At 40.4% G+C, this 15000-nt stretch overlaps 1 protein-coding gene across 1 annotated transcript in view; it reads left to right on the top strand.

The window, feature by feature from the left end:
• LOC119598144 (ecdysone-induced protein 78C-like) overlaps positions 1-14147 on the top strand; it is a 53222-nt gene extending 39075 nt beyond the window's left edge. Inside the window, exons 2-9 of the mRNA XM_037947774.1 lie at positions 3417-3556; positions 6294-6435; positions 6870-7075; positions 9578-9725; positions 10141-10304; positions 10999-11178; positions 11597-11802; positions 12878-14147. Coding sequence (XP_037803702.1) covers positions 3417-3556; positions 6294-6435; positions 6870-7075; positions 9578-9725; positions 10141-10304; positions 10999-11178; positions 11597-11788 — 1172 coding nt within the window. The 3' untranslated portion in view covers positions 11789-11802; positions 12878-14147. The remainder of the gene's footprint in view (positions 1-3416; positions 3557-6293; positions 6436-6869; positions 7076-9577; positions 9726-10140; positions 10305-10998; positions 11179-11596; positions 11803-12877) is intronic.
• Positions 14148-15000: the final 853 nt, after the last annotated feature.

Here is a 15000-nt window from a genome sequence, read left to right as displayed (position 1 = left end):
CACTTATCTACCTATTTTATTCAACAAATATGTCAATATAGTTACCAGGACCAACTCTAAATAAACTCCATTACCTCAGAAAAGGCTTTCTATAATAAATATCTTCTTTTCGAGTTAATAATTCCTGCTTTGGGTCTCCCCCCCCCACCCCCGTTTTTCGAATTAGAGGTTCTTTTTTCTTGATCATCACTATCATCATCAACATCAATACAACATCATCATCAACATCAACGTCAACGTCAACATCAACATCAACATCAACATCAACATCAACATCATCATCATCATCATTGATTCCTAGTGATGTTATTATTCATTATAATTGTATAACTATTACTATCACTACCATTATCACCATCACTACTACTACCATTGCTCTCGTTATTATTAGCACTAGCACAATGATAATCATGATTATGGACTTACTAATGGCACGTTTTTAGTTCGACCTTGTCATGGCATGTTGCTATTTACATATCAATACGAGCTTATTCAACCAAGTATAAATTTATGCATAAGCATGATTGTTTGTTTGTGTTTGCGTGTTCGTGTGTTCATTGCGAAGGATATAAAGGTAAAGTTAGCCACCGTTAGCATAGATTATCCTATCTGATAATCTCGACGTAACAAAAATAAACAAATAATAAAATAAATAGATCAAAATAAAATCAATTGATTTTTTTAATGATTTTTTTCTTCTTCTTTCTCTCTCTCTCTCTCTCTCTCTCTCTCTCTCTCTCTCTCTCTCTCTCTCTCTCTCTCTCTCTCTCTCTCTCTCTCTCTCTCTCTCTCTCTCTCTCTCTCTCTCTCTCTCTCTCTCTCTCTCTTATAAATGGTAGGTCGTTTTTTATGTATACTGTAATGGTGATTGTCGCGTATTATGATAATAACAAGATGCCGCCACATGCTTAGTGAACACTTTTATAGATAAGCTGGATTTACTGCAGTTCCTAATGGTGAAAGTTAATCGTGACAGAACAGCGTCATTTTTAACATCATTTTCTTTCTTTCTTCTTTTTCTTCTTCTTATTATTATTATTATTATTATTATTCTACTACTGCTACTACTACTCCCTCTCATTTTTCTTCGTTTTATTTTTATTTTTCTTCTCATTTTTCTCCTCCTCCTTTCCCTCCTCCTCCTCCTCCTTCATCATCATCTCTTCTTCTTCTTCTTCTTCTCCTTCTTCTTCTTCTTCTTCTTTTTCTTCTCCTCCTCCTCCTCTTCCATCTCTTTACTTTCCCCTCCAACCTCCATTTCATTCCATTTCAATTCCCATTCCTCCTCGAACCCACCTGTCTATTAGTTCCCCTTCTCCTCCTGCTTCTCCTCCCCCTTCCCCTTCCCCTTCCCCTTCCCCTACCCCTTCCCCTATCCCTATCCCTACCCCTCCCCTTCCACCACCACCTCCAACCTCCACCTCTATCTCCTCCCAATCATACCACTTCCTCCTCGAACCCCACCTGCCTATTTAACTCTCCGGGGACCTTTGCTTCGAGGCCCACCAACGTCCGGCCAAAGTCAAAAAGATTCTGTGGCGGAGAAGATCCCACTATCGCACCCCACTTGACAGGTGTCTTCTGTGGGTAGCGGACACATTTGTAGCTTTCCATGCTCGGTATTGTATTGTAATGTGGCGGGGGGAGGAGGGGGATGGGGGTGAGGGAGGAGGGGGATGGGGGTGAGGGAGGAGGGGGATGGGGGTGAGGGAGGAGGGGGATGGGGGTGATGGAGGAGGGGGATGGGGGGTGGAGGGAGGAGGAGGAGATGGGGGTGAGGAGGAGGGGGATGGGGGTGAGGGAGGAGGGGGATGGGGGTGAGGAAGGAGAGGGATGGGGGTGAGGGAGGAAGGGGGATGGGGTGGGGTGGAGGGGTGGGGGTGGATGGAGAGTGGAAGTGGGGGGAGATGGGGAAGGAGGAGGGGGTGTGGAGGGGGTGATGTGGGAAGCGGAGGCAAGAGAGGAGGGAGGAGAGGAGGGAGGTGGAAAGATAGGGGGTTAAGAGGGGAGAGGAGAAGGGAAAGTGATGATAGGGGAAGAGAGGGAAAGTGATGATAGGGGAAGAGAGGGAAAGTGATGATAGGGGAAGAGAGGGAAAGTGATGAAGAACGGGGGAAAGTGGAGATTTGGAGGATTTGTAATGTGTACGTATGATAGAACACACACACACACACACAAACATACGGACACCATATATATACATATATTAATTTGTGTGTTTGTTAGAAAAAATGGAGATGTGGGTGTGTTTCTGTATTTGCGTTTGTTTCTATGTTATGTGTGTATGGCTATATTTATGCACGTGCGTAGTGTATGTATAGGCCTACATAAAATCAAGCCAAACTTATGTTTACGTCCACAAAAATTTCTCCGAATAAAAAGGGACAAAATCGCGAATTTCATTTACCCCAAACTTTTTTTCTTTTCTTTTCTTTTCTTTTCTTTGTCGCTTTTTTCTTTTTCTTTTTCCGTTTTCTTTTCTTTTTCTTTGTCATTGTTTTTTCTATTTATTCCTTTTTTTCTGTTTTTCTTTTCTTTTTCCTTTTTTTTTTACAATTCCATTTTCTTTACTCTTTCTTTTCTTTTCTTTTTTTTTCTTTTTTTTTCTTTTTTATGTAAAACGCAAACAGAACAACTGAAGCAAGTGTTGCAAATAGGGCGTGGTCATCATAGCAGGATATTACGTCCTATTATGTGTTGCAAGAAATGTTGCGAGTTTTTGTAAAGCAAAGATGATTGCAAAAAATATATATATTTATATCACAGAGGTATTGAAAATGAAATTGGAAGAAAATAAGGTAAAAAAAATAGATAATAATAATAAAAGAGCAGATGAAAGAAAGAGGAAGATATAAGTGTGAATATAGATAAATATATATGATATAGATAAGACAGATAAGATTAGATAGACTGATATGTAGCTAGATAGACAGAGTGGCAGATACAAATAGATTGGCAGGTAAATAAACAGAGAGATAGAAAGTTTAAAAGTAATGTATATCGTATATAATAATAAGCGACTATATGATAAAGTGATAAAGATAATATGAAACATAACGGTAGAAAATGTATTGATAATAGTAGTAATAGTACATTGGGAATAATGAAAATTATAATACTGCGCTTATAATGGTAATGACAATGATAATAATCATGATAATGATGATAATGATAAAAATAGTTGCTGTTATTATTTTTACATGAAAAGAAACGACAAGTCATAATAATAGTGATGATGATAACAATAATAATGATAATAATAATGTTTGATAATATCAATGATGATGCTAATAATGATAATGATAATAATAATCGCGAGAATAATAATGATCTTGATGATGGTCATAACAACAACAACTTTAATAGAACCTGCAACATTGCAAGCCATCCCTTACCGATCCCTTTTCTCCCCACAGAGCAGAGCTACCAGGCAGCGGACAGCACGCCCACACCCACCACAGCTACGCCCACAAACAAGAATTTCGTACCTTGCAAAGTCTGCGGAGACAAAGCTTCAGGTTACCATTACGGAGTGACGTCATGCGAGGGATGCAAGGTACGCAGGAGTGAGCAGTTGTATTTATTTACTTATTTAGTTATTTATTGATATTATCATTAGTGTGTGTGTGTGTGTGTGTGTGTGTGTGTGTGTGTGTGTGTGTGTGTGTGTGTGTGTGTGTGTGTGTGTGTGTGTGTGTGTGTGTGTGTGTGTGTGTGTGTGTGTGTGTGTGTGTGTGTGTGTGGTGTGTGTGTGTGTGTGTGCGTACACGTTGTCATCAGTATTAAAGATATACTGACGTATGATTTCACCCCATTTTTCAATATGGATTTTCCAATAATAATTTATCAAACAATATTGAATATGCAAGACTATCTGCCTTCTATTTTTCTATCCTCAACAAACATCCTATATTTTCCTCTTTTCTCCCGGAATAACGATCTTGCCACAAACGACTTGAGATTGAATGAAGGAAGACAAAATTCTAAATTCGTTAGCGGGCTAAAGTTTCGAGAGTAAGTTGGGTTGGGAAGGGGTGAATGGCAGTGCCGTCGCCAATGGCACTTGCTGAGGGACAGTCGTGACGGCTTGCCTGAGTTTCACTATTTCACAGTTACCGCGCCAGTCTGTTGTGGGGAGGGGGGGAGGGGGAGGGGCGATGTCGATTCTGTTTTTGTTTCTTGGTTCTCTTGTTCTTGTCTTATACTTAGGTCTATTCTTGTTTTTGTATTATTCTTGTTTTTGTGTGATTCTTGTTTTTATTCTTGTTTTTGTCTTATTCTTATTTTTATTCTTGTTGTTGTCTTATACTTATTTTTCTTCTTGCTTTTGTCTTGTTCTTATTTTTATTCTTGTTTTTGTCTCGTGCCTGTTTTTATTGTTTTTGTCGTATGCTTATCCTCGTTTTTCTTATTCTTGTTTTTGTCTTCTGCTTATTTTTAGTCTTTCTGCTGTTGCTTTTCTTCCTGCTCTTGTTCTTCTTTTCTTCTTATTATTCTTTCCCTCATGTATTATTATTATTATCGTTTAGTCGTACTATCAATATTTTCTTCCTTTTTTTTCCTCTCTTCACTTCTTTTCTTTTCATCCTCCTCGTCTTTGATTTCTTCTTCATCCACTTTTCTCAGCCCCGTCTTCATCCGCTTTGTCTCCTTATTCTTCGTCCCAATTCTTCCTCTATATACCTTCTCCCCATTGCCATGAATAAAATACTTCGTTTCCTACTTATTTAGACAAACTTGTTTTAAAGGACACGATTATAACTTTATAACAAGAAATATACTTCCCTTCCTCAATTTTTTGCTACGTATTATTTTTATATCTTTATTTTTCTTTCCTTTTTTTTACTTTTTGGTTTATCCTTTTTGTTCATTCTTATTTTCATTCGTCTGTTTTATGTATCTGTTCATTTTCTTGTTAATTTTACTTCCATTAATTTTTTTTTTTTTTTTTTTTTTTTTACTAAGTATATATGTACTGTATCTTTGGCTGTGTTTTGGATAATAGCTTATAGTTTATAATTTGCCGGTACAGTAAGTTCCTGTTGTTATATTGTTTGTACATTTATTTATATTTTTATATATTTACGCTCCCTCTTAGCATCTTGCGTCCACCTATTTGCCATTATTATTATTTATTTCGGCCTCTCTGGCATCCATGCTCTCATCCAAAAGCACCGGCAGGCAAGTTAACCCATTATTGTGTTGATGACCTGTGTTTCAAGCCCGTTTAACTATTTATTTTATCATTTCCCGTAGTATTATCAATCCCTATTCATTTTTAATAAGCATTAAGCTCCATATATCTTTAGAAAAAAAAAAGTGTGAGAAATAGCTACTCTAACTGAGGTCAAAGGTCAGATACTCCTTAGGCAGAACCCGGGGCTTTTCTCAACCAATGTAGATTCGTACCTGGAAGCACCTGGCAATACACGTCACCGTTAATTTCCTCTTGCTTTATTTAATCTATCTGGGAAATTTTTACTTTGCTCTTACATACCGTCAAGATAAAAGATAAGGTGGATGACAGCTGTGGAATAACTGAGGGATTAGGAACTTTGCATTTATTTTCTTCTTTGTTATAATATTATTGTTGTCGTTGTTGTTGTTATATTTATTATTATATTATTATTTATTATTATTATTATTAATACCAGATTATTATTATCATCATCATCACCATTATTCTTATCATCATTAATATTATCATCAATATCATTATTATTATTACTAATATTATTATTATCATCGTCATTAACTAAACTAAGTATTATTATGACCGCATAGACACTTTCGTGCACTTAAGTATTAACAGTTATATAATATTCCTTCTGTGTTGTGCCTGCATTCGTAGGGGTGTGTGTATGAGGCTCTGTATTAACATATGTTTGTGAGCATCCGGTATGGTAGTGTTGCGATTCATTTTCAATGTAGGTGTATATATGTATTTATATGCAAATGTGTACGTAATTGTATGAGGTTCTGTTTTAATATGGTTTATTTTTTGATAGCCTGTGAGGATATTAGCATTCAATTTCATTTTGCGGTAATGCTTGTATTTGTATGCAAATTTTTAGTATACGTAACTGTACTGTATGTGAATCGATCTCAATCATCATGCGTTTACTTATAATACATTGAGGGTATGAACACTCAGTTTAAACTTAGCTATAAAACTTGTATCAAACGAGTACGTAAATGTACAAAGCTTTACTCTATATAACCACACGTTTATGCACCTATGATGAAGCCTGAGAAAAATCCCGTATTCTAAGAGGTTTCCATTCTTTCCACAGGGTTTCTTCAGGCGTAGCATCCAGAAACAGATCGAGTACAGATGTCTGCGGGATGGCAAGTGTTTGGTTATTAGACTCAACCGAAATAGATGTCAGTACTGTCGATTCAAGAAGTGTCTGGCCGTGGGCATGTCGAGAGACTGTGAGTAACCTTGGCGAATTTTATGTAGTTGATTTTTTTTTTTTTTTTTTTTTTTTTGGGGGGGGGGTCGTGATGAAATGAGTGATGTTAGGTAGGGATGTTTTAGGAGGATCACCCCTCAATCATTCATTGCCTGATTATTGTAATTATTATTATTATTATTATGGAAGTAACTGTAGTCAGATTTGTTCTAATTAATCATACAGTAACCCTCGTTAATAACTCACTATCTCCTGTTATTGACATATTTAACAAATGTATCTTAATAAGTAATTTTATACAGAACAACACATTCCCCCAACCACATGTTAAAACAAAAATAAAACGTTATCTCAGACCCACACATAACATAACATGACCCAACACACGCTATCCCCACACATAAACGCCTATACACCTACCACGGCCCTTTTTAACTGGCCACGTCCTTTCAGCTGTGCGATATGGGCGTGTCCCCAAGAGGTCTCGCGAACGAGAGGGCGATGGGCGTGGCGAAGGGTCGGAGATGGTGGCCAGGGAGGTCGAGAACAAGCAGCTGGCCATCTATGATATTATTCTGACCATCTCGCAGGCACACCACGCTAACTGTGCCTATACGGAGGAAAAGACCAGAGCGCTCGTCAGGAAGCCTATTATTTTTGTGAGTTGTTGTGGTGGTTGTTGTCATTGGCATTAGCATTGTCAACAGGGTTGTCACTATCAATGTTATTATTAATATCATTAACTTTTCTCACCCTCATCATCATCACCCCCTTCATCGTGATTATCATTATCATTTTCATTATCATTATCATTATCATTGTTAATATCCTCCTCCTATTCCTCTACCTCTTCCTCTGTCTCTCCTTTTCCCTTTCCCTCTCCCTCTCCCTCTCCCTCTCCCTCTCCTTCTCCCTCCTCCTCCTCCTCCTCCTCCTCCTCTTCCTCTTCCTCTTCCTCTTCCTCTTCCTCCTCCTCCTCCTCCTCCTCCTCCTCCTCTTCATCATCATCATCATCCTTCTCTTCTTCTTCTTCTTCTTTCTCCTCCTCCTCCTCCACCTCCTCCTCCTCTTCCTCCTCCTCCTCCTCCTCCTCCTCTTCTCATTCTTCTTCTTCTTCTTCTTCTTCTTCTTCTTCTTCTTCTTCTTCCTCCTCCTCCTCCTCCTCCTCCTCCTCCTCCTCTTCCACTCCACCTCATCATCATCCTCGTCATCAATAGATCATATCTCCCACCCTTTTCATTCGTCACGTATTAGTCTGGACGGAACGTATCAGTAATCACAACCTCGCACCCGTTTTCTTCAATAACCTTAATGTTTTCGTGAAATGTTGGTTGTTTGCACCCTTTTTTTTTTTTTTTTTTTACAACGTGTCCCTTATTCGCACTTCGGCAAGTCACGCCATTAAATTATCTTCAGAACTGGAGCCAAACCATTGTAATACAGCCGTAATACACTGTAATAGAACTGTTTACATTGTTTTTCGCTGCCATTTTCTGTTTTTTTTCTCAAATAGGGAATCGAACACCGACAACAGTAAATGCTAAATGTACAAGAGTCATTATTGTAGATTGTCCGATTAAACTTATATAATAATAATCGTAAGATAAAAGTACTTTGATAATCTGTTAGAGTGAATGTAGGACTTAAAAACCGTTACTTAACTTGAATTCCTAATGTTGTGTGTTTAGGCGGTTGAAAGGACTAAAAAAGAAATCAAAAGATTTTATTCATTTTGCAACTTATGAAGAAACACCGTCATGCTTCTTTTAATGTGAGCATTAATAAATAGGAATGCGGGTTTGTTTATTCGTACAGGAAAAGTCATGTAGAGAATCCTTCATACCTTCTATTATCTATAAGTATGTAGTTAAAATCTGCTTGAATCATGTGAAACAACACTTTCTAGCGCGCTAACATTCGATAACATTCTCTCCGTTTCGTTAAACTGTTTCGTAAAGTGCGCCACATTAGCAATGCATGGCCAAAAGAAAACGCTCCCGAGTTACCAAGCGCAACGCCGCTATTGTCGAGCAGCACCTTCCGGGCAGTTCCCCGGCGGCAGTGTGCATTCCGGCCACCAGGGGCGCTGCCGCATGCCCAGGGGAGCGCGATCCCCCGAGGAGATTGCGCGGGAGAAGAAGTGCGCGGCCGCGGGTCGCACGGAGCCGACGCAACGGTTGACCCTGTCGGCGGCGGCGCCAGCAGGAGCGGCACGCAGATGAAATCACTTATAAATATATCAGCAACAGAAAATGACATACTCACTTTATGTGTTTATATATATATATATATATATATATATATATATATATATATTATTTATATATATATATATATGATACAGGGCATTACCACATCGTTGCATATCATCCGCTTTAGTTTGCCCGGATGCCAGTGCTGAAGCCAAGAGCCGAGAGCGTAACATATGACACAACGCATAAGGTGATTCCGGAAATCCCAAAGTCTTTAATAGCTAAAATCCACTCCACTGAATTCACTTGTTATCGTACCCGTTATGTTCGCAATTTTCCTTGCATTAATCGGTTTATTATCACACATGTTGGAGGCGATATGTTTGAGGACGAAGACACAAAGCAGGAAGTGTAATTAATGTTCTAAGAGTTTCTTCTTCAGAATTACGTGATTTAACTAAGCATCTTTCTTGTATTTGTAGAATTTATTCACTTCCAGTCATACATTTTTCAGCAATTAGCATAATGAACTTTTTCTTACTAGTTATTTTTTCCAAATATATATTTCTAACTCATACTCCTAATTTTTCTTTAAAAAAAAATATCAGTATAAGAAAAATATATATATGTTTACAATTCAGTCTCACCTTGCCCTTCGCTTTCCTCTTTCTCTTATTATTATTCGCCTTTCTTATCCCCTTTCTCGGAACAAATGCGTCTTTAACTACAACTCTCCTCCTCTTCATTTCGTACCTAATTTCAAGTTTATTCGTCTTTCCCTCCTCGGTCAATATGTCCAATTCTCTCTCTCTCTCTCTCTCTCTCTCTCTCTCTCTCTCTCTCTCTCTCTCTCTCTCTCTCTCTCTCTCTCTCTCTCTCTCTCTCCCCGCCCTTTCCTCCTTTGAAAAAAAAAACAAGAAAATTCATAATCTAATTCTTCCTCTCTCTCTCCCTCATCCTTCCCCCCAGAACACGTCCGAAGTGAGCAGCGACCCCGAGGCAGCCTCCTCCACGATGGACACCCTTGAGCACCAGAAGATCACTATGTGGCAGAGCTTCGCCGTCTTCATGACCCCTTCTATACAGCGCGTGGTCGAATTTGCCAAAAGAGTGCCAGGTACGCTCGGGGTATATATTGATAGATAGGTAGGTAGATTGATAGATCGATAGGTAGATAGATATAGATATATATAGATTTTTTTCGAATTTTGTCTCGAAAAGGAATCTATTGTTTAAGATTCGAAGCTTCGATCAGTCTTGGTCACATGATGTGGAACTATATTGTTTTGTATCTCTCGCTATGTTATGGATAATTGTAGTAATGATAATAAAATAATGATAGTGGTATTGATAATGATAATGATTGTAATAGTAATGATCATTATAACAACAACAGCAATAATTATTACAAGAACAAAAATAACATTCCAATAAAAAATCAAATCTCTCAATCACAAAATTTCGAACATTTCAATCCCAAATTTTCTCTCCCTTCTGGTAATATCAATCCTGATTTTCTCTCTTTCTCTCAGGATTCTCGGAGTTGTCGCAAGACGATCAACTTATTCTCATCAAGGTCGGGTTCTTTGAGCTGTGGCTGACGCACATCAGCCGGATGATCAGCTCCGTGGACAACACACTCACGTTTAGCGATGGTTCTTACGTCACTCGCAGTCAGATGGAGATGATGTTTGACGTGAGTTTATGGCTGTCGGAAGTGTTTCGTTATTTATTTTTACTTCTGTTCCTTTTTTTCCTCTCTTTCTTCTTCCTAATCTTCTCCTTCTTCTTCTTCTTCTTCTTCTTCTTCTTCTTCTTCTTCTTCTTCTTCTCCTCTCCTCCTCCTCCTCCTCCTCCTCCTCCTCCTCCGCCTCCTCCTCCTCCGCCTCCTCCTCCTCCGCCTCCTCCTCCTCCGCCTCCTCCTCCTCCTCCTCCTCCTCCTCCTCCTCCTCCTCCTCCTCCTCCTCCTCCTCCTCCTCTTCTTCTTCTTCTTCTTCTTCTCCTCCTCCTCCTCCTCCTCCTCCTCCTCCTCCTCCTCCTCTTAGAATTGAATAATTAAAATTATTTTTTTAATGTATATGATAACGTATTTGGTTTCATAGAAAATAAATTTCGTGTACCTGACAACCTTCCTGGATTTATTTATTTTCAAACTAATGATAATTAGATAATTATGACAAATCTAGTGATTGATATTAATATGCACAGTTTACACAATCACGTACACACATATTTTGTGTGTGTGTGTGTGTGTGTGTGTGTGTGTGTGTGTGTGTGTGTGTGTGTGTGTGTGTGTGTGTGTGTGTGTGTGTGTGTGTGTGTGTGTGTGTCTTCCTCTCCTTTCACCCGATAACCCTGTAACGCTCTCCCCTCTTCCTCCCCAAACACAGCAAGACTTTGTCACGACGATATTCAACTTCGCGATGTCGTTCAACAACTTGAATCTGAACGACACAGAACTCGCGCTGTTCACGGGCGTCGTGCTCCTGACGGCGGAGCGGCCGGGCATCACCGACACCAAGGTCATAGAGCAGCAGCAGGACCGGATCATCGAGGCTCTCCGGGTGCAGGTGAGCCGGAGGGAAGGGCCTCTCTTATATATATATATATATATATATATATATATATATATATATATATATATATATATATATCAACCATAGACTTTACATTCCTAATGATTCCCACAAGATAGTCACAAAAAGGTCACTCACTACCTGTTTCATATACTTCTTCAAGTGTTCAAGTACCCAGTTAACAATTAACATGCTCCTATCCACACGAACCCAGCCCGGCGAATATCCACAACCCACCCTCGCCAAGTCTTCAAATACCCAAATAACCTGTTAACCTAAACCTGCCCACATACACCAGCCAAGCACTTATAAACCCCACCATATAGAATAACCAATTAGCATCACCACAACCCCTTGAAGACCCCCACACACGACCCACTCCGAACTAACCTTTGAACCCCTATTTTTCCAGGTGGGCAGGAACCATGCCAGCGAGACGCACCTGTTTCCCAACGTGGTAATGAAGATGCCCGAGCTGCGACAGATCGGGGCCAAACATCAGGAACACTTGAACTGGTTCCGGTCCAGCTGGTCAAGGCTCAAACTTCCACCTCTCTTCGCCGAGATCTTCGACATACCCAAGTGTGAGGAGGACCTCTTATGAGGAGTGTGGTGTAGGTGAGTTAGCTTCGCGGGAGAGGAAGGGAGAAGGAGAGAGGGTGAGTGGGAGGAAGGTAGGTGGGGGAGAGGGAGAAAAGGAGGGAGAGGGGGAGGAAAGGAAGAGAAGGGTAAGAGAGGGAGAGAGGGGAAAGGGGGTGAAGAGAGGGTGAGAATGAGGAAAGGTGGGTAGGGGAGTGGGAGAATGAAAGAGTGGGGAAGAGTGAGGGGAAAAGAGAAAGGGTGAGTGGGATGGGAAGAATCAGGGAACGGCGGGAGATTTTAACCCCTTCTAAGTATTAATTCGGTTTATTTATGCGCACTAATAAATTAATAGTTACTATTTACGCAATTTAAAGTATTGGTATCAACTTTATACGGAAAAACGACTGATGACTTACAGCAAGTGTGTCGTATTCATGGTCTGTATTTAAATATTGTTTCTTAAATGGTTATAAATCGACCTAGTGGTGAAAAGAATAATAATTATCTTGTGAAGTAGCGAAATAGAGTCGTAGTGTTTAATAAATAAGTAAATAAATAAAAAGTTACGTAGAAGAAAATCACTTGTAAGGTGCTGAAGTGATAACTGGCCTTAGGATGGTTTTGAGTTTGATGCCCCCGACTTCAGAAATGTTCAGTGATAATGTCTTTGACTGAAAAAAATGAGTAGGCAGAGTTTAAGGAATGGGAGGGGGAGGGGAATATGGGGAGAACAGATACAAAATTATTGAGAAGGGGAAGAGAGAGAGAGAGAGAGAGAGAGAGAGAGAGAGAGAGAGAGAGAGAGAGAGAGAGAGAGAGATTCAAAGATAGAGTAAAAATCCGAATGAGAGGAGAGAATAAGAAAGAGAGGGGGGGAGAAAGGGAAAGAGAGTATAAATCTTGTTATCTTTTATATCATGCAGTTGTCTTGAGCTCTTATTCACCATAGGAATATACTCCCTTCATGTCGATATGCATTATAACAATCGTTATAGACTCGCCGATTAAAGACTGAATAAATAAACAAATATAGATATAAAGTTTCGTATTCAAAACTGCAACCTCATTTCACTCCATGCCCTTTAATCATACCGACTTCCTCTACTTTCAGGAATAATCTCGGCAAAGTAGTGTCATAGCCATTGCCCGGTGGACCAAGCGTGTGATAGTGTCATCCCCGAGTGCGTACGTGCGTGCGTGTGTGTGTGTGGGATCCCCAGCCTCATCACAGATCCACGCCCGCCATCAGCCACATCCACTCAGAACCAAGCCCACACGGAACCCACGCCCACCTGGTCGCAGCCGCAATATTGGTAGTCCGTCGACATCGTGTTAGGTAGTCTAATCACGATCAGGTCGTAGGCTTTACACATGCTGTCTGAAGATCATGAACCGTCGCTTCCGAGTGAACGAAGAAGGGAGGAGCCAATGCGACTGCGTGGAGACTTCCGACCTCCTCTCTGGGTGCAGAGACATGTTGCCTCCGGAGATATTCGACAGATGTACAAAGCACCTCCAGGACGTGTCTTGGAGACTAGGAACGTCTCAGAGTTTCGTCTTCAGGATCTGGAAGCTACCGAGAGTCCCGGGATGAGTAGCGTAACATCCTGTGCATGATGGTACCCGCCAGTGTTACTTTGGAATGAGAGTGTTGGTATGAAAATATAGCAAGTTTCCCACTGCCATGTTGCTCCTCGGCCAGAAGCCAACGTGATAGCGTTACCAATATTTATTCTACTTTATTGTGTTCTTGGTGGCGTCTAGCATGTATCTAGACACCAGGACAAGCGGGACAGTGTGGGCCACTGATACAGCACTCTGACGTGCCTCTCATGCTAGAGCTATACGTACACTGTCAAAAGAGACAAACAGTTGTAACGTTCTTGTCAGTACAAGTGTCACATTGTAACACTCGATGAACTCTTCTTCCTCACCAGAACAAGTTCAGCCAAATTGTGTTGCAAGAATGAGACATATCGAGTGTTTGTATAGCAAATTTTAAAGCGCATTTGTCTGTGCTGTTGGTGACTGCAGATCAGCGCCTCAGAGTGACTGTTTATAAATACTCATGTCCCAGCAGCGTGCACCACCAAGAGCTTGTACTCGGTGTGTAGTGTCTGTATTTAGTGAAAGAGCACAATAGTGGACAAGTCTGCTGCAGTTTCTGCTACTTCTGCTGATTATTCTGCTGTTACCTCCATCATCCTTAGCCCTTCTCCCACTGCTACATGACCAGTCACTCCTTCACTGCCCCTCAGCTGAAAAACGAAATAATGTTCTAAGATTTCTTTCACAGGAAGCCTGCTTGAACTCAAGCACTAAGCACAAAGATAAGTTTCCTCTTATGAATCCCCCATAACAAATATAAATGTGACCACCATGCTCTGTGTTCTATTCTCCAAATTTCGAGGACTGACAGACTGAAGTCAAAGTCAGCAACAGCACGACCAAGCAGGCCGACATGACCACATTGGTCATAATGTCGCAATAGCAGGTAGAGAGCAGAGGCAGCACGGACACTGAAGCAACTATTATGTAGGCGCACAGGTAGCATCGGATTCTGAACACCGACATGAACCTTTGTAATATTCAGAAGATTTAATGATTGGCTCTTTGAGATTTGTTACAATTAATCCCTTGGCGTATTGTGTCCCTTCATGATTTTTTTTTTTTTTTTTTTTTTTTTTTTTAGTAAATTCAACATATGAGAATTGTCAATTCAGAGCTAGTATACACCACAGTCCGTATGTGCCGGGACCGGCGTGTAACTGAACTAATGTATACCACAACCTGCATATACTGGAGCCTGTGTCTGCCAGGTATGTATGTTACATTTATGTGTATTGTGCCCTGCCATACAGGACTGCAGTATACCACACTGTAGCTATTGTATACCAGAGCCCGGGAAATACTAGAACTTGTGTGTACCAGAGGCCATGTAGTAAGGCAAGCTAGACCCATTCGTGGAGGTTAAGTTGCTCATGTTACTGAAGGTGAGACTTCGTTGCAATATGGCATATGTGTCCAGGATTTATTGTCTCATCAAAGAAGGATTCCTTCATGTCATTAATTCAGATCCAGTTTTGTGCATATGGATGCTACATTTGCCTGAAGATGACAGTGGTGGGTCAAACAGTGGTCAGCTGGTGAATACTTGAGCCTTGACTCACGCACACAATGAGACATGGATGTTGAGAACTATAGCTATGGAGGTTCGCAGGCCTCTGCGGCGTC

This window comes from Penaeus monodon, chromosome 40, assembly GCF_015228065.2.
Source record: "Penaeus monodon isolate SGIC_2016 chromosome 40, NSTDA_Pmon_1, whole genome shotgun sequence".
Lineage (NCBI taxonomy): Eukaryota > Metazoa > Arthropoda > Malacostraca > Decapoda > Penaeidae > Penaeus > Penaeus monodon.
This window is presented reverse-complemented; position numbering and strand designations above follow the sequence as displayed.